Source organism: Oenanthe melanoleuca, chromosome 13, assembly GCF_029582105.1.
Source record: "Oenanthe melanoleuca isolate GR-GAL-2019-014 chromosome 13, OMel1.0, whole genome shotgun sequence".
NCBI classification, from domain to species: Eukaryota; Metazoa; Chordata; class Aves; order Passeriformes; family Muscicapidae; genus Oenanthe; species Oenanthe melanoleuca.
The window spans coordinates 1,366,607-1,394,212 of record NC_079347.1 but is presented as its reverse complement, the minus strand read 5'-3'; the positions used below and the strand labels follow the sequence as shown (position 1 = coordinate 1,394,212).

The 27,606-nt window shown below is 54.2% G+C and overlaps 1 protein-coding gene across 5 annotated transcripts; it reads left to right on the top strand.

Annotated features, from left to right (window-relative positions):
- Positions 1 to 458: 458 nt before the first annotated feature.
- Positions 459 to 27,606, top strand: ETF1 (eukaryotic translation termination factor 1). 5 transcript variants are annotated; one of them, XM_056502185.1, is made up of 12 exons: positions 459 to 772; positions 14,897 to 15,072; positions 15,807 to 15,946; positions 19,098 to 19,236; positions 20,881 to 21,071; positions 21,529 to 21,658; positions 22,015 to 22,170; positions 22,613 to 22,677; positions 23,698 to 23,845; positions 25,089 to 26,391; positions 26,497 to 26,600; positions 26,710 to 27,606. In XM_056502185.1, the coding sequence occupies exons 1-10, from the start codon at positions 687 to 689 to the stop codon at positions 25,169 to 25,171; spliced, it is 1,314 nt and encodes a 437-aa protein (XP_056358160.1). In that variant the 5' UTR covers positions 459 to 686; the 3' UTR covers positions 25,172 to 26,391; positions 26,497 to 26,600; positions 26,710 to 27,606. The 5 variants fall into 5 exon arrangements, with proteins under 5 accessions (XP_056358160.1, XP_056358158.1, XP_056358157.1 ...); XM_056502183.1 differs by adding an exon at positions 26,639 to 26,671 and having other exon boundaries at positions 25,089 to 26,600; positions 26,786 to 27,606; XM_056502182.1 differs by adding an exon at positions 26,639 to 26,671 and having other exon boundaries at positions 25,089 to 26,600.

Below are 27,606 nucleotides of genomic sequence, written 5' to 3'. Positions count from 1 at the left end.
CCTCTCCCGAGCGCTGTCCCCACGGTTCAGCACCGGCTGTTCAGTAACGTGTCCGTCCATGGCGGGATTTCAGTGCGAGTTCTCCGGTGCCACAAAGCCGGCAGGAGAGGCCGACTGCCCCGAGGGCGGCGTGCCCAGCCCCGAGCAGGCTGTGCAGCGTCTCTGCCCGGGCGCGGGCCGGTGCCCTCAGTCCCGCCCGGTGCCCTCAGTCCCGCCCGATCCCCTCAGTGCCGCCCCGGCCCCGCCGCCCCTCACGGGCCCTAGAAGCGCGCGCGGGCCGTTCCGCGCCGCTCTCGCGAGACCCGCGCGCGCGCTCCCGCCCCGCCCCGCCGGCGGCCCCTGGACTACCCGCCCCACAGTGCACCGCGCGAGCGCGCGGGGAGGGGCGGCGGCCAATGGCGCGGCGCCCCGCTGCCGGCTCCCCCCGGAAGTGACGTCAAGGGCCCCCATGTGAGGCGATTGCAACACATGGTGCGCGGCGCGGGGGAGCGCGAGCACCGCGTGCGACGTCAGCTCCGCGCGCCGGGGGGAGCGGGCACCGAGCGGCGGGGCCCGAGCGGCACCGGCACCGCCCGGGACACACCCGGCCCCAGCGCCCCGCCCCGCGCCGCCCGCCCGCCCCGCGCCGCGCCCGCCGCAGCGCCTGCCGCCGCGGGAGGAGGAGGAGGAGGAGGAGGAGGGAGAAGATGGCGGACGATCCCAGCGCTGCCGACCGCAACGTGGAGATCTGGAAGATCAAGAAGCTCATCAAGAGCCTGGAGGCGGCCCGCGGGTGAGCGCCGGGCCCGCGGAGCCGCCACCCCGGAGCGCCGGCTGTGCCGGCCGGAGCGGGGCCGCGGCCGGGGCGCTGCCCGGGCCCGCCCGGCGCGGGGGCACGGCGGGCGCAGCCCCGGCCCGGCCCCGGGCCCTTTTGTGCGGCCGCGTGGGGCCGGGGGGCGGCGGGGAGGGCGGGCAGGCCGCGCGGGGAGGAAGCGTGGCCGCGCTGCCCGCACGGAAAAGGGAAAGGGAAAAGGGCCGCGGCTGCCCCGCGCTCCCCGGCCCGGCGCGGCCCCGCAGCCCGCCCCGGCGCGGGTGGCTCAGGTGCGTGTCCCCGCTGCCGGCCCGTGCCAGCTGGCACCGGCGGGAGGCGGATTCCAGCCGGAGGAGACGCTCCTGTGTCCCCCGTGCAGCCTTGGGCTTCTCCCGCGGGAGCGGCCGGGCCGGGGAGGGCGGCGGGGCAAGGGCAGGAGGCAGGGGCTGAGGCAGCGCTTATTCGGTGCTTTCCTTACGGACAGTTATTTGATCTTTCTCACCGCTTCCCCTCCCAGCCAAGGTGCTCAGCTCCATTTCCCTGAAATCAAGCTCTTCCAAAGTTTGGACAGGGGGAAGTTTAAAGTCTCTGATGCTGCTTTAATACCTGCACTTTAATTTTTCTTTGCCCCCTCTACCCCACAGATTGTCTGTTCCTGCAGCCTGCCCTATATGCCAGGGGTGCCTGTTTGAGAGGGCAGCTTGGCACTGCCTGGTTCCATCAGTTGGGCTCGAGGAATTGTGGGAATCCAAGGTTCTGGGGCTGTGAAATAGCAAAGAGAGTGTCTCTCGGCAGACAGCCTGATAAAATAAAAATGAAGGGTCACTCAGTAGCCACCCTTGCGGCTCCAGTTTCCACAGGCTCACCTGAGCAGGTGTTGCTGTAGCTGGGGCAGCACTGGCATCGTTCTGTGGCCCCCCAAAAGCCTGGGAACAGCTGGCAGAGCCTGAGCTGCTGTCTTGCCTTGTCCTTCAGTGCTGGTGCTTGTTCTGTGTGTAGGGTCAGGATGTGGAGTTGTTCAGCTGAAAACTAACCCAAGCAGGAGGGGAACCCGAGCCACAGGTCTCCCTAAATGTATTTTACTCTTATTTATGGTGCAGCTGTGTGAGGATGGCGGGTGGGAGAAGGGACTGGGGACCCTGGGCTGCCCTTCCTGTGGCACAGTGGACTTTGGCTGTCCCAGCTGATCACGGGGCTGTGCCTGTGCATGGTGTGGGCAACACAGGTTGGGCTCATGGGGGTCCTGGGAAGCTGAGAGGGCTTGGGAAGCTCCAGGCATCCATTGGAACTTGTGACATAGCTCTGTGCAAGAGCACTGAGGGAGCCTGGGTGGGTTGTGGAAATGTAAGTTGGAGTTTTTTCTCTCCCTGGTTCCAGCTGTGCCCAGTTGAGTGTCAGCTCTGACGTTGTTTGGGATAGATGAGTGTTGCAGAGAATGTTCCAGCAGGTGTTGGAGTGCTCCTGGCAGGCTGAAGGGCAGGGTCTCTTGTAAGTATCACTTCCTGAGACACAGCCCAGGTGTCTGCCCTGTCTCCCCTCTTGCAGTGGTCCCTGAACAGCTCTGCTGTGCAGCAGAGATGCCACAGGCACAGTCAGATCTGTGTAGGGGGTTTAGCTGTGCCCCCTGGATCCAGCACATCTCCTGGGTGTGGTGATACTGCTGCCCCTTCATTTCATCTGTGCCAGCTGCTAAACCAGCTCCTGAGGAAGGTGGGGTGGTGCCAGCAAGTCTTCTCTGAGCAAGGTGATGCTGGTTCCATGCCTTCCAAGGAGTCCCAGCCAAAATTACCCTGGTTTGGGTCCAGTAAGGAGATGGGGTGCAGCAGCCTCGGCCCCCAGCAGGCTCAGGCTCCCTGGCACAGGAGGTGTGAGGCAGTGGAACTGGCTTTTCCTGCCTTTGGAAGAGTCACTTCCTCTTCCTGGGGAGTAGGAAGACCTGTTCTGGGCTGGGCTGGGGGCAGAGGCTTCCAGCAGGGTGGTGTGGAGGGCCAGGGCCTCGCTGGCGTCCCCACCTTCCCTTACTCATGTGCTCCATTAGTGACCCAGCAGCAGTGTCCCAGTTTCGTGTGCTGTTCCTGCAGGGGATCAAAGGGAGGGAAATGGAGGAAGCTGGAGTCCGACATTCCCTTGGCATGTGGTGGTTGGGGCACCTCTGCTCTGATCCAGCTCTTCTGGTAAAATCTCAGTGGAGTCTGCAGGGTGTTAGCAAAAGACAAGTGAGCAGGAGAGCGAGGAAGTGCTTTTATGGGATTGGTGAGGAAAGGGGCAGTGCTTGGTCAGAGCACCCAGGGGAAGGATTAAAACCTCAGCTTTCCCAGAAGCTGATCAGCTGGAGCCCAGCAGGGGTAGGGTGCCTCTCAAACCTGGAGGTAACTCCTAGCAGGAATGCCCTGTGTTATTTTCCCAGCCCTGCTAAGGAAAGCTGACTTTTCTCACTGATCTCTGTAGTAAGAATCAATTCAAAACAATGAAAAGTAATTTTTAACTCCCTGATCCCACCTCAAAGCCATGTCTCTGCTGACAGGGACTAGAGGCAGTTGTTATCTATGCCTTGCTTCCTAAACCAGAAGTTATCTTCCTCCAGCTCTCCAAAGCTGAGTTGCAGACTGTGTGAGCCTGTACAGAGTGGCTGAGTTGGTGTTTCAGATTTGGTGAGGTGGAGGGGGGTAGCTGGGCTCTGCACAGGGTGTGAGGAGAGAAGAGGGGCCAGTTCAGCACTGCAGGCAATTAACCTTTGTGGCCAGAAGAAGAAGGCTGCTGATGAGCCAGTTGTGGCCTTGGCAGAAGTTTAACCTTGTCATTCATCTCTCAGAGCTTGGAGTGCTCAGACTTTCATCAGACATCTCTTTTCTCCCTTACTGAGGGATTCATTCTGCTTTGAGTCCACAGTTCAGTTTTGTAGAACAGATTTGGGGAAACACCCCCAGAAGCTGCAGCTGTCTCTCTATGTGGAGCTGCAGCAGCCCAAGTAGAAGCAGCATTAGCCACTCTGTTTTCCTTTATCCTCTCTCTCAGGGCTTTTCTGCTGTTGCTTCATGCAGTTTTCCAGTGTCAGTGCTACACTGACAATCCCTCTTTGTTCCTTTGCTCTCTACAGTTCTGAATAGTTAGCTGGGCTATGGGCAGGGTTTTCTGCTAATCTAAGCTGTAAATGCTTGGCAAAATCAAGTATCAGCAACAACAAGCAGTTTCTCTGCTGGGAGAGGACCTGAGATGTCACGTTGGAATCATGTTTGAAAACTTCTCCACATCTTAGAAATTATATCTCTGCTTGGAAATGGTACTGACACCTCCCTGACCAGATGGGCTTCCAGACCCTGGGTGAGAGTGCAGCTGGTGTAGGGTGTGAACTCCTTTACAATGGGAAAACCTTCAGGAACCTGCTCTCTAGAGACGTATCCCCTCCCAACAGAAGCTTGCTCTGTTGGGAGCAGGAGCCCTTGGTTGTTTTACTGAAACAAGAAAAGAGGAGGAGAAGATGGAGATGGAGTCTCTGAAGGCACTGACTGCAAACATGGCCGAGGTTGGTGTGTGGAAGAACATTTTTGCAGATTATGTGCTCTGGAAGGTGGATCAAACAGGGCAAATGCAGAAACGAAGCTTGAACAAGTAACTTATTCTGGTTGTAACTGGAAGAAATGTTTCAAAGCTGGAGGAGGGAGAAATGGCAAGAAAAGGAGATGTCTTGGTGTCTCCAGAGCCTTGGGAGGAAAGCAAAATGTTGCAGTTCCTGGATGGGTTTGGATTCTGCCATGTTGAGACTTCCATCTACTACATGGGAGATCAAAAAGTGAGAGAAATCAAGTCACTGCCAAGGACAGAGGCCTGAAAATATGTGAGGATTCCTGCAGAGACATAGTTCTGCTTGAATTCCTGGGAAATGAAAGAGTTCTGCATGAGGGTGGACATGCTCACCTGTTGCTTAGACAGGAAAGATTTGCCCAGCATCATTTGCAGATGGGTTCTGTTTCAGTCTGTCTGGAGCCTTGCTGGTCCTGATGGAAAAGGCCCAGCCTTGGAATTAGCCACAAGCTGCTGCTGCCTCCCAGCCTTGTGGAACAGGAGCAGGAGGCTGTGCCTCTCCACACCTTGTTCTGGGATGGTGCTGCTCTGGGAGCAGGCAGCTTGGCAGGGCTGAGATGTGCCTTGGACAACCTGGTGGTTCTGAGGAATAAGTTGCTCTTGTCCTCTTCCACTGTGAGAGTGGTGGGCCTTTGCAGAAATGGCCTGAGAGCCCAGCTGGCTGTGAGCCTACACCACTGTGGGCAGCTCCATGCTGGGGGCAGTCAGGGAATGGCTGGGTCAGTGACAGGTATGTCCTGTACAGCTTTGCCTTTTCCCAGTGTCTTTTGAACAAAGTCCTGGGAAACCTGGTGCTGGGTTTCCCTCCTGAATTAGGCAGAGCTCCTGCAGCACTCTGCTGTGGGTGGATTGTTCTGCTGGTGATGCTGAGGTTGGAATTGTGCAGGGATAACTGTGGGACAGTATCACAGCCAAGTAAACTCCAGTGTGGATTGTCCTGCTCCATCCAAGACACAGCCCAGCAGATTTAGGTGTGCTCCTGCTCACCACCACCAGAGTACCACAGCAGCTCTCCTGGCTTGGGGGTCATACACAGGAGGAGCATTTGGTGGGATCTGTCAGCACTGCCTGGTGTCTGCCTGCACTGCCAGGGGTGTGTCAGTCCAGAGGCTCCCTCCCTGCCCTGCTCCCAGCCTGGCAGCACATCTCTTTCCCTGCCTCCTTCATCAGGATTTGTTTGTTGTTGTGGCTGTGCCTCGGATCTGTGCTCTGGGTCAGTTTAACTGTTGATACAGGAGCTGTTTCTGCAGCTTTCACCTCAGCATGGGGAGTAGGATGGAGGCCTGGCCCCAGGCCTGGGTGAGCTGGTCCATCTGGGAAGGGCAGAGCCATGCCAGGGTGGTTCTTGGCTTTCCAACTCGTGCTGTGGTATTTAGGTTGCAGTGCTGTTGTGCTGTGACAGTGCAAGTCTTGGGACAGTCTTGAGGATCTCTCTGAGCTCGTGGCTGCAGTGGACCTCTCCTGCAGAGAAGTCCTGCTCCAGCTGGAACTGAGCTGGGCTGTCACACTGGGAAATGGGAGACATGGGTGGGACAAGGGCTGGAGGAGGAGAATCTGCAGGAATTGAGCTTTACTGTCGGTGAGTTTCCTGCTTTGACTTGGTGATGTGCCATTAGTGTGGAGTGTTCAGGGAAGAGGTTGTGGTTTAAGTTCTTGCTCAAGGCAGATTGCTTCCTCCAGGTCGTGCTTTCTCATCCTGTGGCAAGGGGAGTTCCTAAAGGAGGTCACTGAGGGGCAAAGGCTATAATGCTAATACTGCCTTTTGCTTCTGGTAGTGTGAGGAGAGGAAGGAGGTGTTTGCAGAGAGGCTGGAATAGAAACAGTCCAGGGCAGAAGAGGGAGTTGAGAGCACTGTGGCAGGAAACCACGTGGGATGTACAGCAGCTGCTTCCACACCATTTCCCTGCTCTGTTGGACCTCTGCAGCCTGCCAAAGTCCACAGTACTGGGCTAGAAGTGAATGTGGATTTCATGTAAGCAGGGCTGATCAGACCTCTCAGGACTAAGCAGTGTGTCTCGTGTTTCAGTGGTGCTCAGAGTGGTGGTCTGAGAAAGCTGTGCCAGGTGGGAAGACAGCTGGAGCCAGGGACAGTGTCCAAAGGGTTGTTGACATCCTGCTGGTTGCTTCAGTCTAATGGTTGTAAAACATTTCCTTGGCTCTCACCTGCTTGCTGTACCTGTTCCTTTTGAATTACAGCAACAATTAGGAAGTGCTGTTTGGAGAGTGCTCACTAGCAATGGCTGAGGAGGACCTGAGCTGGAAAAGTGGCTCCAGATCAGAACTCCAGTGAGTGTCTGAGCCCGTGGCTGTTGAGCAGCCTGGTACCTCTTTTACAACTGTGTGAATCATTAGTGAGCAGTGTGATTCATGCACAGATCATCATTCACATCGAGCTAATGAATGAGCCCCTGAGGAATGACGTGGTAGGAGATGGGAACGAGCACCTCAAAAGAGGACAGACTTTTTTGGCTCTGTGGCAACTGGGTTTCTTCTTCCCTCTGTTAGCCACCTATTCCCATGTAGCTCTGGGGCATTAGCATCTTAATAAGCAAATCTGGATTTGTTTCAGTCCCCCAGTGTACATCTTGTACCCAAATGGCCCATTAGCATAATGCAACAAGTCTTTTAAACTTGGAGCATTAATAATTGGAGAAGGAGGAGGGAGTGCAGGGGAGCTGTGGCAAAACTGAGCCTCCCAGTGAGTCACAAATGTCTGAAGTGCAGAAATGTCTGTTCCACTTCCCAGTAATTGGGCATCCGGGCTTTCTGCATGAGGTCAGATGCAGCCAATAAGGCCTATTCAAAACATGCCTGTGCAATTATGTTTTGTGGTGTTGCCTTTGATCCAAGGATTCTGGAGGGGCATTGATTCACCTTCTCCATGGGGTGTGCAGGATGCACTTGTGCTGATTCAGTGCTTGGGATGGAGTAGGGATCTGCTCCTGGAGCTGCACTTCTCATTTGGAATGAGGGTGCTGGTGCTGGCCTGAACAGCAGTGTCAGAGCTGGTCCCAGTTTAGGGACGGAGCCGATCCACTGGTTTGGGGACGGGGCCGATCCACTGGTTTGGGGAAGGGGCCGATCCACTGGTTTGGGGACGGAGCCGATCCCCTGGTTTGGGGACGGAGCCGATCCCCTGGTTTGGGGACGGAGCCGATCCCCTGGTTTGGGGACGGAGCCGATCCCCTGGTTTGGGGACGGAGCCGATCCCCTGGTTTGGGGACGGAGCCGATCCCCTGGTTTGGGGACGGAGCCGATCCCCTGGTTTGGGGACGGAGCCGATCCCCTGGTTTGGGGACGGAGCCGATCCCCTGGTTTGGGGACGGAGCCGATCCCGGTTTGGGGAAGGGGCCGATCCACTGGTTTGGGGACGGAGCCGATCCCCTGGTTTGGGGACGGAGCCGATCCCGGTTTGGGGACGGAGCCGATCCCGGTTTGGGGAAGGGGCCGATCCCCTGGTTTGGGGAAGGGGCCGATCCCCTGGTTTGGGGACGGGGCCGATCCCCTGGTTTGGGGACGGAGCCGATCCCCTGGTTTGGGGACGGAGCCGATCCCCTGGTTTGGGGAAGGGGCCGATCCCCTGGTTTGGGGAAGGGGCCGATCCCCTGGTTTGGGGACGGAGCTGCTGACGTGTCCCTCTGGACAGGTGGTGTGTGGCGGCCCAGGGGCCAAGGGCTCCCTGTCACCTGCCACCTCTGCACCCTCAGCCACAGGAGAGCTGCCAAACCGTGCTGTGTGGAGGAGTACAAGTCCGTGACCTGATTGTTGTCTCACCTCCTTTGTGTCCTGGGAGTGAGGGAGGCTGAGCCCGGGAGCAGCTCCTGGCCGGCGGCTGCTCGGGGGGAAGCACTGCCTCGCCTGACCCCTCTCAGGCTCCAGCCAGCCCTGCCTCTGCTCTTCGCTGAGCAGCCATTTGCTGCCTCCCTGTGGGAAGCTTTCCTGGCTGCTGGAGCCAGGGGTGCACTGAGGCAACGAGGCTCACTTGTGTTTTGTTGGGTGCTTCTCTCCCTGGCTGGCACTGAGTGTGGTTGGCATCTGATGGAGGACTTTTCTTTCTGAGAACATCAGTGGGTGGGGGTAGGAGGACAGGAGACCCTTCCAGGACAGTCTGAGTGTCTGCTTCAAGAAGAACAAGATTCCTGTGGTGGGCTTTGGAGCAGGACTCCAGCAGGAGAGCCTGGCATTGTGTGGAATAGCTGCATGGTCTCATGCTGTGCAGTTAAGTAGTTTTCCTTTGTCCAGGGGAGAGGTGGAATTCAGAGACTGATGGAGGAATTTGGTGTCTGGGGTGTTTCTTCAATTCAGGGGAGGGGAGGCCTCGATTTCTCCAATTAATGCTTATGCTGAAAAGGATTCCTGAAGAATGAATAACTTGGTCTCCTGACTCTGCAAATCCTCTCCTCATACCCAGCCTCAGCCTGCCCCCTCTTGCCCTTTTTCTCTGCTTCAGAGATGTCAGCTGATCCAGAGGTGAACTCTGCCTTACTTTTGCTTGGGAACTGGTCCTTCCATACCTTCAAACCTGGGTGATGTGGAAGCCTTTGAGGAATGACTTGATGTCACTGTTTGGGACATGATCCAGGATTCTGCTGCATGCTGGGGTGAAATGCAGGATGCCTCTGGGGGATTGTGGAGTTCCTGCTGTATGAAGTTCTGCCTGGCCCCTGGCTCAGCCCCACATTAAAGCTCAGAGGAGCTGTGGGTGCCATGGAGCCCCCAGTGCTGTGTGCTCTGCCTGGGTGTGCAGTGCTGCTGTCCTGCTCCAGCTGTGCTCAGAGCCCGTGGGCTGAGCAGGCAGGGGGAGTTCACCTGCTTCTGCTGGAGGCAGCACTAAACCTGGTGCCTCCAGCAGCAGTGGGGCTGAGATCTGTTGGCTGGGTTCATTGCAGAGCATTCACCTGATACTCTCACAGGCTGTGCAGTCCTTGGCTTCCAGGTGATGTGGCCTCTGAAGCACTGGCTCTTCATGTTCCCTGCTCTTTCCTAGCAGCTTTTCCAGGAAAAGTTGTGCAGCTCTTGGATCTGCTCGTCTCTCCAGGTTTGGCATCTCAAGTGGACTAGAGCCACTTTCTGATGAAAGCTTTGTCTTATTAAAGTACATTAGGTCTTTAAAGGGCACAGCTGTGACCTGTTTGTTTCACAGCCATAATTCATAAGTTGCAAGAGCACGTGTAGAACTTCCCTCTGGCAAGGTCAGTGCTCTTGCACGCAGGGCAGGATGAGAGGGGAGTGTCTCATGGCCTGGGTGTTGTGAGGGAACCCAAACTAGCAATTTTGTACTTGCTTGTACCAAAGGACACTTCCTTTTTAGAGCTTTCCATTCAACATCTGCTCAGGTACAGCACCAAAACCCTCAAATATCCTTTCCTGACATCACTGATTTTGTGGGCTGTGCTGAGCTTAATCCTTCACTGAAGTTCCAGGTGCCTGCTGCACTGTGGATGTTGGTTCAGAAGCAGCTCTGGCACTTTAGGATGTGCCTGATGGAGTTCTGCCTTGGATTGCAGAGGTATTGCTGGCACCTGCCTGGCAGCTGGCTGTCCAAGGGGCAAGGTAGCCAAGGTGTTGTGCCTGCCCAGTGCTGCACAGCCCTGGTGGAGAGCAGCAGAGGTGACCTGGGGAAGGTGCCATGGCTCAGAGCAGTGTGTGGCAACAATTGTTTCATAGAAAGCTTCCTGGCTGTGGAAGTGGTTGGGATCAGATTGTCTGGGAGCTGTTGGCTCTGTGCTCCTGCCAGTCTCTGGTAGTCACACACAGGCCTGGTGCTGCCCTTGGTTCCTGGGGAGAGCAGGATGCTCCTGAAGCTCTGCTCTGTAAAAATCAGCCTGTTTTGAGTCCTAGGGAATGACTGCCCTCCCTTGCCTCTGTATCCCACATTCCACAGTGTGAAATGTTTCACTGTGGGACAGCCACAGCTCAGTTGCTGTTTGTCAGGTCTCCTCTGATAGCACAGGGCAGCCAGTCACTGCTATTTATAAAGCAGGCTGTGAAATGAATGCTCTCATGTGCCAGCTCATAACCCAAATAGCAGGAGACAGGTTGACTGCTCCTCCTCAGAGTGCTGGGGATTGTCTGCCAGGTGTGGGGGGAGCTATGGTGGCTGCTGCTGCTGTGGGGTGTGGCAGTGCAGGACCCATTTCAGTGGCACAGAGCTGTGTAAGGAGCTGGGAGCCTTTTGGAAATCCACCACATCCCTGCCTGGTAGCAGCTGAAGGTCTGAGGGTCTGCTCAGCTGTTCCTTCTGATGGCAGGAGAGCAGGAGCGTGGTGACAAAGCCCTGTGGGTGGAGGTGGCCACCCAGAGCAGGAGGCTCCTGTGGCAGCTGTCTGGGGAGCAGGCTGTCCCAGCTGGGTGCAGTGCTGCTCTGTGCTCTGTGCTCCTGCTGTGGTGCCTCCCTCGTGCTGGAGCACAGAGCACGTCCACAGAGAGCCCCGCTCCTGGCACCGAGCGTGGCGTGGGGACAGGGACCCAGCTGGTGCCAGTCCTCAGGGCCATCCCTGCAGCTCTCTGGCCTGCACACACAGCACAGGGAGGGCTCCTGGGTGAGCCCTCTTTTACTGGCAGGGGAAGCAGCTGCTGGGGTGCCACGGCAGCTGCTTGCAGGAGGAGTGGCACAGCTCTGCCCTGCAGCTCCCCGGGATGGGTTAGTGGTGACTGCACTGCCCACACTGCACTCGCTGCCAGCACCTGCCAGCACTTGTTCTGAGGTCAGTCTGTGTCTGGGAAGGCTGTTTGGTGGCACAGTTGTCTGAAATTCCAACTGTAGTAACACTGGAGTTTTAATAATAGAAAGGCTGTCCTATCCACAAACCTTGATTTTCTGAAGAACTTGCTGTCTCCAGAGAGCAAAATGTGCTGATTTTTGCTTCCCCTCTTCGCTCTAACAGCCCTCTAGCATGCTGTGGGAGACAGCTGGAGCTCACCTGCTGTGCTGTGGGGAAGTTGGAGCTTTGATCCTCCTCCTCTCTCCTAGAGATCCCTAATGCTGCTTATGGCAGGTGCTGATAAATCTGAGCTAATTGCCCGTTCCTGGCAGGGCTGGCACCGTGGGCAGTACCCACAGTGCAGGCAGTGCAGCCCTCTGCCTCCCCAGAGCTGGCACTGAGCTGCCCCTTGGTTTTTGGGTCTGGTGCCCCTCGTGCTCCTGATGGCTTGCTCTGCCCCAGCCCCTGAGCAGTGCCACTCGTGCTGCTGGCCCTGGGCAGGGATGCTGCTTCCCTGCAGAGCATCCTGCCCTGGGATGGCCCTGGCAGCTCTTTGGGCAGAGCAGGGACAGCAGCTGGCTGGAGGGTGGGACCTGGGTGTGCTGAACCAGGGGGAGCCTCAGCAGTGCTGTGAAATCAGGGTATAGTCTGGGATCCATGGGGTCCATGCTTCCTTCAGGAGTGCAGGGGGTGATGCAGGGCAGACTCCTGGCACAGTCTGATCCCTGTGAGCAGTGCAGGGATCTCAGCAGATCACTTGGTTGTGCCCCACAGCAGGTGTGTGGTGCAGCTGTACCCCCTTTGGGGAGGCCTTAGCATGGTTATGGGGAAATTCCTTACCTCATTCCCAGGCAACTCTGCTCCAGAGCCCTCAGCTCCAGAGGGGACAGGGTGGCATTTGCAGAAATCCCTTTTATCTTGTTGAGGCTGCAAAGACCCAGAGGAGACTTGGAAATTACTTTACTCTGCAGAATAACCTATTTTTTCCGAGTGTTTTTGAACAGCAGCTTTCTTAGAAACTCTTTGCTGCATTTTGTCTCCTTGGGGTGAGTTTCGCAGATGCACCACAGGGTTTTTAGACCCTGGCATGCTGCATTAGGGTCACAGACAGGTCCAAGCTTGCTTTGAGAGAGGAAAGCTGCTTTTGTGTGGTTGGATAAGGAGGTGTTGGCAGTGTGGGAGGGAGTTCTGCAGCCGCCCTGAGTGCTGGTGCCCATCTGCTTCAGCTGGTGTCAGTCTTGGGTTGTTTAGTGACCCCTTGGGGTGCTGGGTGCTGGGGACATGGTGACAAGCTGGCTGGCTTCTTGTGCTCCAGGCAGCCTGGAAGGTTGCTGCTGTGGCAAGCTGCATGCCAGCTGTTTTGCTGGATTCTGCAGGAATTGGTTAGAGCCTGAAATAGCTCTGGCTGTGTAAATAGTGGTGAAGCATGCCAAAGCCAAGAAGTGCACTTGATGTTGGTAGTGGAAGGTGCTTTTGGATACAAATCCAGACTGGAATTCACTGAAGGACTGGGCCAGGCACAGTACTGTGCTGTGTTGAGCTAGCTGGAGATGTAAATGAGGGGGAGTGCATCCTCTGAGACCCTTTTCATTTATTTGTTTGCAGCAATAAATCACCAGGGCTTGTGAAGGCCACTGTGGTAGCTCGTGTGGGTATTCCTAAGGAGCAGTGCTGTGACCCTGCCTGATGGATGAGGTGCTGTGTGTGGGATAAACAACCCCAGTAGGATCCAGTGGGTGCTCAGTGCTGGCACCAGTGTTTGTGGGGCAGTGGAGCAGAGCACAGGGCCAGGGCCTGCCATCTGAGGGGTGACTTGCTTTCAAAAACTGAAGGGAGCTTTTCAGATGGCTTTTTAGTGAGGAATTGCTCCTGGGAGTGCTCACCCAGCCTTCTTCCTTGCTGTGCACAAAGCTGGGGCACTGCAGAGTCAGTCCTGTGAGGAGCAGCTGGGGGGGCCTCAGCTTGGAGAAGAGGAGGCTCAGGGGGGACCTTGCTGCTCTCTGCAAATTCCTGAAGGGAGTTTGTAGTTGGGGGGATTGGGCTCTTCTTCCAGGTAGTTTGTGACAGGACTCCTCCCTGCTCTTTCCCCCCTGTCCTCAGTTCAGGAACAATTGTCTGCAATCTCTTCCTAGCAGGACGGCCATGGAGTGCCCAAGGGGCACAACGCTCCCACTCCAACACTTTGGGGTGCCCTTAGGGGATGCAGGAAGTTGGGTGTGATGGGCAGAGCTTTCTCATCTCTGGGAAGTTCTTTCAGAGGAGGAGATAACTCAGGAGTGCTACTTTCAGAAAAGTGGGGAAGGGTTGCTTTCATTCTGATCAGCCTCCTGCTCAAAGGAGCCTGCTGGCAGTGATAGCCATTATCTCTCCCTAAGGCTGGTGCCTTTCACTGGGGTGGGTGACACTTTAATTGAGTGGGATATGGAGCATCCTTGGCTGGGGTGACCTGGAAGCCTGAGAACTGCCAGCATGGCTCAGAGCTCCTCCTGGGAATAACACGGGCCAGAGTGGCTTTGTGACTTTGATTGGTGTGTATGGGGAGCTGAGATATTAAAACAAATTAGTTGTCTTTAAGGTCAGAGACTTATTTGACCTACCAGCCTCTGTTTCAACTTGGCCTGGATGGAGGATCTTTGGGAGAGGGCTGTACAACTTGTGTAAAGAGGCTAATGAAGTGATGCTTTTTAAAGCACTTCCCTGCTGCCTCTGTAGCCCAAACACTTCACAGGACTCGGGTGTGTGACAGCCTGAAACAGCAGCGAGCAGGGGCTGGGCTCCTCCTCCCATAAGAAATGTAAAAGAGCAAAACCCTGGGGTTTGATGTCTGAAAAGCATTTTGTTGGCTCTCTGACTCAGAATCCTGAGAAGAGGCTTTTTCACAGAGCTTAGCTGCTTTGCCCTTGAGAGGGCTGGAGGATACCATGAGGGATTTGATTTTTATGCCATTACTCTAATGGGAAGCATGAGGTCTGGGTTAAATCTGAGACAATGCAGAGGCAGCACTTCAGACATCTGGGATACTTCAATGGCAAATGGGAGGTACCTGCTGGAAGGCAGATGGGAGCTTCCCCAGTTTTCCTTTTGGCTTTGGGTGGATTTGAACCACGAAGCAGCTTTGGGGATTAAGATTTCTGCAGGACCCACCCCAAAGCCCTAGGAAAAATGAATATCAAACTTACTTTCCTTTAATTTAAGCCTGTTCTGTGATTTGTGGGGTCTTATCTCCTGACTCTGTGCCTGGGCTTGGTGCTGGTGAAGCAGCAGTGTGTGCTTAGCACAGTTTAGCTAAAGCAGTTGCCATGAGCTGCTCTGGGGAGAAAAGTGACAGTGGGAAAGCAGGAAAGACTCACTGTGACAAAGGGATCCTTCCAGTTCACTTTTCTGTATTAATCTGAGGAAAACAATGTGTTAAGATGGCACTTGGGCTGCTCAGTGCTCCAGCTGTCTGAGAACAAATGGAATGGGCTCTGAGATGTCCTGGAAGTATGTGGCTGCATTGTTTTAAATCATCTCTGCTGGGAGCTGCTTCCATTCCTTGTGCTCACAGCCCTTGGTCTGTACATGTGTTCTTTCTTCCTTGAGCAGTATCCCACAGTACACAAGCAGCTTCTGGAGGACTTGCTTGCTAGAGGCTGAGCACTGAGAAGAGCTTGTTTTGTTTTGTTTCCTTTTCTCTGCCACTGTTGTCCAGCAGAAGGGAATGACTCCAGTCACAGTGAATAAGCACCTTGGGGGAGGGAGGAGAGCACTGTCCATGGGGTGGGGTGTGAGGGTGCTCCCTGCTCTGCTGCCTGCTCACATCCCTGTTTTCCCTCCCCAGCAATGGTACCAGCATGATCTCGTTGATCATTCCCCCCAAAGACCAGATCTCACGAGTGGCAAAAATGTTAGCGGACGAGTTTGGCACTGCCTCCAACATAAAGTCAAGAGTGAACCGCCTTTCAGTTCTGGGAGCCATTACATCTGTACAGCAAAGACTGAAACTCTATAACAAAGGTAACTTCTAGCTTGTATGGATGCTGGCACACTTCCCTTTCTTGGAAGCAGCCTTAAGTTCCTGCACTATGCAGTTTTCTGCTAATCAAATCTGTTGGCCTGTGCTGCTGTTTTGCACTGATATTCCAGGTATGTTGCCCTTGGATGGCTACTTCAGGGGTGGACTTTGGGACTGGAATAGTAAGGTGGTTCTTGTCTTTAAAGAGTGGGGTCATGATTCCATTCTTAGTGCTGACTCTGCTAAACTTGGCCAGACTGAAGAGCTGGATATTCTGCAATTCATTTGTTAAAGTAGTCATTTTCTGTCAGGCAGAAACTCCTGCGTGCCTTATGCATGGCATTGAGCAGCTGCCATCATTTTGGGGGGAACAGACCCAGGCCATGTCAGATGAGCCCTGGGAGAGTTCACTGTGACTGCCTTTGCACTGGCCTGTGGCCTTCCCTGGGATGGTCACTGCAGATCCCTGTGTGGGGACCAGCAAAGCTTCAGGGGCTGCTCAGCCTTTCCCTGGCTGCTGTGAGCTTGCAAACCCGTGGGTTTAACAGGCAGGTGCATGAGTTTGTTTCCCATTGTAGAGACCTGGGAGGGAATGAGGTGGGGAAAAGGGAAAATGTAAAGTTAGGGAACTTGAATTTCAGCTCTGCTAGGAGTCTCAAGGGCTGGCAGTCTGATTGTGATGGGTACAGCTTGCCACATTCCTTAGCCATCTAAACCTGCATTGTGTTGTTTGTAGTACCTCCAAATGGTCTGGTTGTTTACTGTGGAACAATTGTGACAGAAGAAGGAAAAGAGAAGAAAGTCAACATTGATTTTGAACCTTTCAAACCAATCAATACGTCGTTGTACTTGTGTGACAACAAATTCCACACGGAGGTAAGGACTCTGCCATTGCAGGAGCACAGCCTGGCTGGGCTTGAGCCTGGAGAGCAGCAGGAGCAGGCCCTGGGGTGGCCACTGGATGCCTTGGGGCTGGCCAGGGGTGGGGAATGCCTGCTGGGAGGAGCTGAGGGACTGCCCAGCTCCTCCCACCCTGAGTCTGTGTAACCCACAGACAGGATCTCCTCTCTGTAACTGGAGGAGGGGTGGTTTTTTCTGCCCATAGATATTATTCCAAGTCAGGCTTTAAAATACTGCCAAGATAATATCAGTGTTGCCAGTCTTGCTATCTGATGTGTTAACTGAGAGGCTCGATGGAGAACTGGCATGTGCCTAATCTGTCTGGGTGGAAGTGGGCTTATTTTTATCCACCATCTAATTAAGTTAAATGAATGGTTTGAGGCATATTGAAAGAAATGTGGATTACAGCAGTCAGTGTATTGCCTCTGAGGCTGTTTTGACTCTGGCAGGTGCAGAGGTCTCAATGTTTGCAGTGCCCCTCACGTTCTTGATGTTCCCCATGATAAATCTGTGGTCTGAGATTTAATTGCCTGTTGTCAAACTCGTGTGACATGGGCTTGGCAGGCCCTCCAGTGATGTAGTTCTGCTTGTGTCTGTGGAGATGTGATCCATAAGTGGCTTCCAGAGGGCAGGAATACAGCAGGGGAAGGTGTTGCTCAGGTGAGGTCCATCCCTACTATTGTGTCTCCCCACAAAGGATGAAATCCCAACATGTCTTTCACCTCTCAGGAATAAAAACCTGTGCTCAGGCACAGGTCTGGAGTTCTGCTGGGTCCCTGTGTCCATAGATGAGTGAAAGCAAGAGGCAAATAGGAGAATTGAGCAGGCAGCCAGGATGCCAAGCCAGGGAGGTGTTTGTCCCTGCTGCTGTGGCTTTCCTCCTGCCCTGCCAGGAGATGGATTCATTTGGTCTCCCCTGCAGCTGCTGCCTCAGGGCACTAATTCAATACAGACGTGCCCAGCAGGCTGTTCCCAGGAGCAGCTGCCAATCCACTGGTGCTGGTGTGTGCACTGCTCACCAGTGGCACTGACCTGAGGGGAATTTCTGGGAGTTGCTGCTCCTGAGGATGGGATCCCTGCCAGCCCAGCCCTGCCTCCAGGGCTCTGAGCCCTCCCCTGGCTGTGGGGTTGTTCCCCTGGGGATTGCCTGCACTCAGCTGGGGCTGCTGGCAGCTCTGAGCTCTGACTGTAGAGCCCTGAGCCCCATGGTTCCCCAGCTGAGCTGACAGCCAGGGCAGCTGCAGAGGCACCCCAGCTTTCCTGGGAGAGTCAGGGTGTGAAGGAGCAGGAGGGAGAGCTGGTCTTCACCTCTGGGCTGCAGCTGCAGAGAGAAGCCCAGTCCAGGCTGAAGGAACAGAGCAAAGGCAATATTCCCTTCTTGGTGCTTGATAGGTCAAACAATTGCCAGAGCTGACCAGGGAATCACTGATCATTGGGACTGGGTGAAAATAAGAGGAAATCAACAACATCAGAGCCGTGGTCATGTGCTGCCTGGCAAGAGCATCTGATAAAATTTCCTTTAGATATTTTATTGCCTATGTGAAGCTGAAGTGGCTCCCTCAGGGGGCTGTGAGCCCCTGTGTGTCTGAGGGGTAGGATTTACCATGACTTACTTTGATACCTTGGCTGGAGCATTCATTCCAGTCCCACGTTTTGCTTGGCACTGTCCCAGTTAAATAGATTGCAGTGTAATATGCCACTTCCTCCTCTCATTCATCCCACTGCTGAGGAATTAATACAGAATATTTACTTTGGCCAGGAGATTCCATTAAACCTTAGCCTCTGTTTCTTCTAAGCTTGAGAGCTGCAGGCTGGCTTGTGTGGATTTTGGAAGGGGATGACTGATGGGTTTTATCCTTTCAGTTCAGCCCAGTAATCAGGCTGACAGCCCTGCAGGCAGCTCGAGGTCCCGTGCAGTAACCCAGCACCATCACTTTCAGTGTTAAACTGGGGACTTCAAGCAATCTGGAGTTTTGACAAGTTCCCCATCCTACTGATGTGGTTTTGCCAGCCAGAAAGAGGATTCTGGCTATTGCTTTTTTGGGCATGTGTAAGTGAGCAGGAGTGTGTGTGTTTGTGTGTGCTGGATGTCCCTGCCCACTCAGACAGCCCCTGAGGGAACAGCAGCTGAGAGATTGCCTTGAGAAAGGAGTGCAGAGTTTGGGTGCTTAGGCACAATCAACTCAAAAACCTTGATACTGCACTGTGCTTTGCTTGGGCAACTTAAATGACCTTATGGGGAATATTCAGCTGCCTTTTTTAGAGGGATGAAAATTGAAGGATAACTTCATTTTGCAGCAAATGTTCTGGCTGCCTTCTTCACAGCCAGTTATGCACAGGGCAATTATTGCTGCTGTTCCATGTGCTCTGTAAGGCTGAATTTGCCACAGCCACTGAAGATTTATTTCATCATTCTGCCTGTGGGACTTGAAGTCAGCAGGTACAGCAGACCAGTGCTGGTGGTAGGGAGGCTGTGTCAGTGCTTTGGAGTACAAAACTGAACTGACAATGAACTGAGCAAGTTCTGCTTTCCTGGCTGGAATGCCAGGAGAATTACTGCTGCAGTTGTGCCAGCCAGAGAGGTGAGGCAGCCTCAGAGAGCTGGGGTCCATTTCACTGCTCACTCTCCAGAGCCCATCTCCAGGGGTTTGCTGTCACACCTGCCTGTGACCTCAGGTGGGGAACAGGCAAAGCTGGGAAACTGTGATCAAAATTAAACTTGAATTTTCTTTGTGCTCTTGATTGTGTTACATGGGATGGGATTATGTATTGAAGAAATTCCTCCCTGGCAGGGTGGGCAGGGCTGGCACAGGTGCCCAGAGCAGCTGTGGCTGCCCCTGGATCCCTGGCAGTGCCCAAGGCCAGGCTGGACACTGGGGCTGGAGCACCTGGGACAGTGGGAGGTGTCCCTGCCATGGCAGGGGTGGCTTGGGAAGGTCTTTGAGGTCTCTTCCAACCCAAACCATCCTGGGATTCTGTAGTGACCTGGAATGGTAACAGCTCCTGAATGTGCTGCTTTTCTCCAGTTTATTAACGCAGAAATGGCCCTGAGCAGCAGTGGCTGAGCCTGTGGGGCTGTGCTGTGCCCTGTGTGAGGCAGCCCTGCTGACTGCCCTGTCTGTTGCAGGCCCTGACAGCGCTGCTCTCTGACGACAGCAAGTTTGGCTTTATTGTAATAGACGGGAGCGGGGCCCTCTTCGGAACGCTCCAAGGAAACACACGGGAAGTGCTGCACAAATTCACTGTGGATCTTCCAAAGAAGCACGGTAACAACTGGCACTGAGTGCAGCCCTGTCCTGGGCTGGGCTGTGAGGGTGGAAGTGGGGACCTTGGCCTTTGGGGGTTTAGCTCTGCTCAAGTCTGTGCTCCCTTGGAATCTGACAGCAAAGCCTCCAGTCTGAGCCTTCTGTCACAATTAATGAATCACAGCAATATGCAGTTCAGATTAGAAGTGGCACTTTTTATTTCTTGTTTCATTTGACCCTTTGCTTGGTTTTGGGACAGTTATAAGTTAGTATTAGTGGCACCAGCAGCAGTGCCACTCAGTGGGATTTAAGGTTTGATGTGCAGGTGTTGTGTGCACACCAGAGGAGCAGTGAGCTGCTCTCTGCAGGAAGCACAGGGCCTTGTGGAGCAAGGGAGATGGAGTTCTACTCTGTGGTGCTGTGTTGTAGCCAGCCACTGGTGAGTTCAGCAAATTATCTGCTGGTTACTCCTGGCCTGCTGTCCTTTGTAAAGTGGGATGGGACAAAATGAAATCAAAGCACTGCCCCCAGTGAGGCTGTGCAGCAGAGACTGCTGGGCTGTGCTGTGTCAGCAGTGTACAAAGGACATGGCTTCTCCTGAAGGTACAGGGAGAAAGAAAGTGCTCAGGTGTTCCATTTCTACAGAATGTGAGCTTTTATAGAAAGAGAAGAAACATTTTCCTCTGTGGAGAAAAACCTGGTGGGAATGAGCCTTTCATATTCTGAGTGTTCCATGGCAGTGCTGCAGCATGCAGGGGCTACAGTGCCCCTGGCTGTGTCAGTGGGGGCAGCTGTGTCCTGGCTGCAGTGTCCCATGGCTGTGTCAGTGGGGGCAGCTGTGTCCTGGCTGCAGTGTCCCATGGCTGTGTCAGTGGGGCCAGCTGTGTCCCATGGCTGTGTCAGTGGGGGCAGCTGTGTCCTGGCTGCAGTGTCCCCATGGCTGTGTCAGTGGGGCAGCTGTGTTCTGGCTGCAGTGTCCCATGGCTGTATCAGTGGGGGCTGCAGTGTCCCCATGGCTGTGTCAGTGGGGGCAGCTGTGTCCTGGCTGCAGTGTCCCATGGCTGTGTCAGTGGGGGCAGCTGTGTTCTGGCTGCAGTGTCCCATGGCTGTGTCAGTGGGGGCAGCTGTGTCCTGGCTGCAGTGTCCCATGGCTGTGTCAGTGGGGGCAGCTGTGTTCTGGCTGCAGTGTCCCATGGCTGTGTCAGTGGGGGCAGCTGTGTCCTGGCTGCAGTGTCCCATGGCTGTGTCAGTGGGGGCTGCAGTGTCCCATGGCTGTGTCAGTGGGGGCAGCTGTGTCCTGGCTGCAGTGTCCCATGGCTGTGTCAGTGGGGGCAGCTGTGTTCTGGCTGCAGTGTCCCATGGCTGTGTCAGTGGGGGCAGCTGTGTCCTGGCTGCAGTGTCCCATGGCTGTGTCAGTGGGGGCAGCTGTGTCCCATGGCTGTGTCAGTGGGGGCAGCTGTGTCCCATGGCTGTGTCAGTGGGGGCAGCTGTGTTCTGGCTGCAGTGTCCCATGGCTGTGTCAGTGGGGCAGCTGTGTCCTGGCTGCAGTGCCCCATGGCTGTGTCAGTGGGGGCAGCTGTGTCCTGGCTGCAGTGCCCCATGGCTGTGTCAGTGGGGGCAGCTGTGTCCTGGCTGCAGTGCCCCATGGCTGCCATCCCCCTGCAGGCAGAGGAGGCCAGTCTGCGCTGCGCTTCGCCCGCCTGCGCATGGAGAAGAGGCACAACTACGTGCGCAAGGTGGCCGAGACGGCCGTGCAGCTCTTCATCTCCGGGGACAAGGTCAACGTGGCCGGGCTCGTGCTGGCCGGCTCGGCCGACTTCAAAACCGAGCTCAGCCAGTCCGACATGTTCGACCAGGTGAGTGCCTGCCTGGGCTCAGCCCTGCCCGAGTGCTGGCCTGCTGGTGGAGCAGTGCAAGATGCTCCTCCATGGGGATGTAGCTCTGAACAGAGGTTTGGTCAAATCTAAAACTGTGATGTATCCAAAGAACTCTCCCATTCCTAATACCTCCTGCAAGAGCTGAGAACTCCTGTCCTTACAGCAGGGCTAAGAAGAAGTTTGCCCTCCCTGGTTTGGAGCTGGCATTCCCATTCTCTGTGCTCCCAAAGCAGAAGCTTTGTTGGAATTACACTCCAGTAAACCGAGCCTGTGTCCCAGTTGCCTGAAAATTGTGGTTCAGTTCTGTGCATTCCAAGGTCCCTGTCCCCAGGGGAAGTGCAGGAATGGGTGCAGTGACTCCCCTGGCAGGGTGAGGAGTCTCCCAGCCCTACTCTGGACTGGATTTATGTTTGTGTCTCCTCCTTCTCTCCTTCAGCGGTTGCAATCCAAAGTGCTCAAACTAGTTGATATATCATATGGAGGAGAAAATGGCTTCAATCAAGCAATTGAGTTGTCAACTGAGGTCCTCTCCAATGTGAAATTCATCCAAGAGAAGAAGCTAATAGGTATGTGGTGCTCTGCAGCCTCTCCTGAGGCAGGTGTGAGGCACTGAGCGTGCTGCTGCTGCTCTGCCCTGCTGGCAGTGCCCTGGTGCTGCCCCAGCCCTGCCATGCTGCCTCAGGGTGGCACTTGCAGTGCTTCTTTTTGCCACCTGCACACCTCAAGTGCTGGTATGAGGGGGGTTGGCTGGTTTCTTTTTCCCCACCAGACTTCTTGGGCCTTCTCTATCCTTCCATAGAGATCCCTTTAGTTTCAGGCCTTCTGGTTGCAGCTGCCCCTGGCAGTTTGCTGCATTCCCTGATGTTCATTTGAGTGTGTGTGCTGTGCTGAGTGCTCATGGCAGGCTCTGTGTGCCCTGCAGGACGATACTTCGATGAGATCAGCCAGGACACAGGGAAGTACTGCTTTGGTGTGGAAGATACACTAAAAGCTCTGGAAATGGGAGCAGTAGAGATCCTGATAGTCTATGAGAACCTGGATATCATGAGATATGTCCTGCACTGCCAAGGCACGGAGGGTATGTGCTGCTCTGGGACTCCAGAAGCTCTCAGGGTTTAACACCGGGGGTGCCTCACTGGGTGGGTTTGCTGGAGGAGCTCCCTGAGCACATCTGATCACAGGGATCTGTGCAGGTCTGTGGGAGGGCACACCTGGTCACAGGCCCAGCCTGGAGCCTCCTTCCAGCTTTGTGAGTGTGATACCAGAGGGGAGACTGAGGTGACCTTGTGGCCACAAACACAATTCCTGTGCCTGCAGCCAAACCCTGGGCTTCAGGAGGATCCCCTCTGTGCTGGCTCTGCTGCTGTGCCCTGTGGGGTTGCTCAGAGAGGAAGGCAGGCAGTGGCAGTGCTCAGACCCTCTGTGTTGTAGTTACTGGCTGTGCTCAAGCTCCTGCTGTCTTTAAACTGCATCTTGCAGCCTTACCCAAACTTATATTATCATTTTTTCTCCCTTCTCAGAGGAGAAGATCCTGTATTTGACACCAGAGCAAGAGAAGGATAAATCCCACTTCACAGACAAGGAGGTATTTCAGCTTTGGGTTCTGGGTTTATTATCAGTGTGTGGGTGCAGAGCTCTGGGCTGTTGGTCCCAAGCACCTGAGCACAGTGACCCTCTGCACTCAGTGACACCTCTGTGGCTGTTCCTGTGTAACCCCTGGATCCTCACCTGCTTTCCTCCACTCTTCCCTGCTGCCAGTGCCAAGGCTGTGTAAATGGGCAGTGTGGGATCTTTGATCACCACCAAACCATCACCTACAAGGGTTTGGTGGCCACCATGCAGGCAAGGCCCAGACCATTGCTTCTTGTGTGTGCACGACTGATTTGGTCATGCAGAACCATTGTGAGGTCAGGAACCATGGTCTGGATCAGCTGCCAAGGGAGTTTCTGCTTTGGGATCATCTATCTGACAAGTGGAACTGTCATTGGCTGCCTGAGTTTCCTGCCCTGTGCAGGTCAAACAGCTCTCTTGGACCAGAATAAACTGGGAAAGACGTGTCCCTTGGCCAGAGGTGGGGATCTGTCCCACCTGGGTTGTGCCAGGGGCCTTTCCAGCTGCTTTCCCTCCTGGGGAGAGGACTGCCAGTCCCTGCTGTGCACAGGGGTTGCAGTGTTACCTGCACTGAGCTGTTTCTATTTCACAATAATCACTGCACTTCTTAGATGAGGGAGGGTGGAATCTGTGCAGGGGGCAGAGCAGGGCTGAATGAGCTGTGAAACTGAGCTGTAGCATGGGGTGACACTGGAGCACAAGAATCAAGGCAGTTTTTCTCCTGCTTCTGCACTAAATTTCCTATTAGAGCCCCAAAACACTGTCAGTGATTAATTTGGTAGCACCAGGAGCTGGAGGTTGTGCCCACCCTTGCCTGGTGCAGTTGTGCCAGGAATGCCTTCCCCCAGGAATGTCCCTCTGGAGCATGAGGGCTGCTGTCCCTGCTAGGGCTGACAAAGCCATGGAGCCAACTTTGGGGGGATTTTCTCAGTGCTGAACACTGTGACTCTAACAGGTTTTGATTATTTATTTCTCCCTTCCAATGTCTCCACAGACTGGGCAGGAACATGAACTCATAGAAAGTATGCCACTCCTGGAGTGGTTTGCAAACAACTACAAGAAATTTGGAGCAACATTGGAAATTGTTACAGACAAATCACAAGAAGGATCCCAATTTGTGAAAGGATTTGGAGGAATTGGAGGTAAACTGCAAGAGGGAAATGTGTTTGTCTTTAGTGGCACCAGATTATAATGTTTGATAATCTGGTTTTGGTAGTTTGGTATCTGGTGCCAACAGGAGTGGGATTAATCTTATTGTTAGTCGTGAAACCAGTTCAAGGAGCAGCTGTGTTCACCAGGCTGGATTCATTCCTTGTCACTTCCAGCTGTTCCTCAGTCCCTGTGTCCTCTGGAGGGCTCAGGGCTGGGCTGTGCCCCTGTGCAGCTGCTGGAGCTCAGCAGGGCCCTGAGCTGCCTGGCTCTGTCAGCACAGGGCTTTGGTGGCAGCCCTCCCCTGCCCAGGGGGCTCTGGTACCCCCAGCCCTGCTCCTGAAGCACTTGGAGCTGTTGCTCATCTCTCAGAGCCTCCCTGTACTTTGCTCCCTGATCTTCTGCTTCTTTTCTAAACACATTTATTTATAGTCCCTCCTCTGGAGCAGTGAGGCCTCTGGAAGCCAGTCCTGCTCTGGAGCTCTCTGAGCATCAGCCATGCCTGGCAGAGGTGCAGGGGGCTCCTGTGCCAGTTTGTCAGGTCCTGGGCAGGTGGAGCCACACCAGTGCCAGGCTCCATGGCCTGCCTGGGCAGGGATTCCAGGACAGAGCTGTGACATCTGCTCAGCTTTGGTGGATGCATTGTAAAGAGGAATTTCTTGGGCCTAGACAACACCAGTCAGGAGGAAAGAACCTTGGATGGTTTGGCTCCATGAGGAGCAGCAGGTCCCGAAGTTTTCAGTGTTTGAAGTTCCAGGAGTCTCTCATTTCCTGCCAGATCCAACCTCTTTGCATGGTGGGATCCTCTCTGCTCCCATGCCCTGTAGGCTTGAAAGGGAATACCCTTGAACGTCTCCTTCACCTCAGTAAATGATTCCAGGGATGCAGGATTTCCAGAACCCTGGCTTGGTGTTTGGGGTGGGGAGAGGAAAACAGCCACGAAATCCTGCTTTGTAGAAGTGGCTGCAGTGCCAGCTGCCCTCTGGATTTAGTGCCAGGCCTGGGTCTGAGCAGTGGCCCTGGGACCAGTGCTGTGCCACTGGAGTTTTGTGGAGCTGCAGCCCCAGAGCAGGCTCAGCTTGCCCAGGAGGAGGCTGGGCAGGTGGGTGCTGCTTCCTTGGCACTGGATTCATTCCCTGTGGCATTTGCTGCTGCTGCCAGCCCCAGCTGGCTGTGCCTGGAAGCTCTGGGAGCAGGCTGGGCGTGCTGGGAAGCTAAAGGCTCTTTCTTTGGCAGGTATCTTGCGGTACCGGGTGGATTTCCAGGGCATGGAATACCAAGGAGGAGACGATGAATTTTTTGACCTTGATGACTACTAGGTAGTCGAGCTGGGTCCACGTGCCTCGCCCCTCCAGCATCCAACCCAAGGAGCAAACTCATGGTGGAAAACACAACAGATCCCTGCCTTAGAATTGGAACATTTCCAGAACTTGATCCACGAGCATTTGGATTTAAGAAAGCAAAACCCTACACTGATTTGTCATAGTGTCAGTACAGCAGCAAACTACTAAGTTCCTATATGCCACTTTGGACTAATTTAAAAAGAATCCCAGTTTTTACTTTTACTCAATGGTGAAATTGGTTGCTCTTGTATTTTATGGAAATGATTTTTTTAACCTTCATGATACATTAACTGCTGTAAACCTCTTCCTTCCAAAATTAATAGAAGTAAGATCCTACTGGTTTGTTTCTTTATACTTTGATTGGAGAAATCAATTGCTGCATTTGGCAGCGTGACCCATTTACATGGCATTCTCAGCTTAGCCTGCAGAAGAAATGGAACGAGGTTGGAGCCATAATTCTCTTCAAAAGCTTGAGGAGGCACTGACCTGAGTGCTGGTTCATTTCATGTGGCTTGCAAATTCTGATGGTTTGGGGAGGCTCACCAGCCAAACGTGCTTTAATCTATTTGCAGAAACACTGCTCTTACAAACTAGGAAATGCACTTCATGGATTGCAATGAAAATGCTGCTGGAGTCTTGGGCTTAATTTGGATTTGAGCAGTGCAGCCTTCAGGAATTTATTTTTTTTCAGTCTTGACAAAAATAAACATGAGATTTCAGTGAAGGTACACTTGGCTTTTTGTTCCTCAGTAAGTTTTTCTTTTTGCTTTAGGACTGCGTAAGGTTTCCTTGATTATGTGAATTTGAGCCCACAGGTCTTTAATGGAAGTGGGTGTTTGACAGGAATACTGAGTCAGTGGAGTGAAGGCTGAGTTAGTGCTGGGAGTGTGGAATGTTTGATTCTGATCTGTGGAGCTCTGGCACAGCCCTGGGAGCAGCCAGTTCCCAGCAGTGCCTGTGCTGTGGGGATGTGCCCTTTGGGGGTAAAGGATCCCCTCTGCCTGATCCCAAACTGCCCAGGGATCCCAGGCCTTGTGTCCTGCCTGTTCCATGGAGCACCCTGACATCAGGGAGCTCATCCTGGGCTGTGGCCAGCCTGCTGTGACACTCTGGGGGTCAGGGGCTGTGTAGGCCAGGGGAGCAGGGACACCAGGGCAGCTCCTGTCCCAGGGGAGCAGTGACACAGCTCAGCTCCTGTCCCAGGGGAGCAGTGGCACTGCAGAGCTCAGCTCCTGTCCCAGGGGAGCAGGGACACTGCAGAGCTCAGCTCCTGTCCCAGGGGAGCAGGGACACCAGGGCAGCTCCTGTCCCAGGGGAGCAGTGACACAGCTCAGCTCCTGTCCCAGGGGAGCAGGGACACTGCAGAGCTCAGCTCCTGTCCCAGGGGAGCAGGGACACAGCTCCTGTCCTGTCCCAGGGGAGCAGGGACACTACAGAGTTCAGCTCCTGTCCCAGGGGAGCAGGGACACAGCTCCTGTCCTGTCCCAGGGGAGCAGGGACACTGCAGAGCTCAGCTCCTGTCTTGTCCCAAGGGAACAGTGACACAGCTCAGCTTCTGTCCCAGGGGAGCAGTGACACTGCAGAGCTCAGCTCCTGTCCCAAGGGAACAGTGACACAGCTCAGCTCCTGTCCTGTCCCAAGGGAACAGTGACACTGCAGAGCTCAGCTCCTGTCCCAAGGGAACAGTGACACAGCCCAGCTCCTGCTCCCTCCCTGGGGCCCTCCCGGTGCTTCCCTCAGGAGCAGCTCCTGTTCCAGCTGCAAACCTTTGCCTCTTTTCCTGGTTCACTTGAACAGAGGGAGCTTCTCCTCAAATTTCTGCCATGCTGTTGTTTGAGGTCCAAAATTGCTGTCCTTGTGAGCAATACCATTTGTCCCCTGGTCCCTGACCTGGCAGCAGCTCTGCTGCCATCCTCACATCCCAGCTGGAATCTCTCCCTGGAGGTGGGGCTGGGTCTGCTCAGGGTTGAGCACAGCCCTGGCCCCCACAGCAGTATGTTCTGGATTTTGCCATTGTAAATGGGTCTAATGTGACATGACAAGACCACAAAAATTGGATGTAAATTTACATTTTTGAATATACTGCTTGTTGTTTCACATGATACATTAGGGTATGCAGCTCCTTTTTGTAGTTTTTATTTTTACTATTTAAGTTTGGAAATGATGCCAAATTTTTGTATTTCTTTAATCAATGTGTTCTCTTCAGTGATATATATTGCATTATATATTGATGTGTATATCAATATATACTGATATGTATTACACTTACACATGCAAACACACTCAGTGGGGGTGGGAGATCCTAGCCTTTGCATACTATATAGCCTCTGCAGAGAGATCCCAAGCAGTGATATCTTGGTGTTGTGATGTACAGAAATGGAGAAGAGTATTAAACCATATTTAAGAATATA

Coding starts and splice junctions, on each gene's coding strand:
- ETF1 (XM_056502185.1), top strand. CDS start 687: ATGGCGGACGATCCCAGCGCTGCCGACCGCAACGTGGAGATCTGGAAG. Junction 21,072..21,528: donor AGTCCGACATGTTCGACCAG/GTGAGTGCCTGC, acceptor TCTCTCCTTCAG/CGGTTGCAATCCAAAGTGCT. Junction 21,659..22,014: donor CCAAGAGAAGAAGCTAATAG/GTATGTGGTGCT, acceptor TGTGCCCTGCAG/GACGATACTTCGATGAGATC.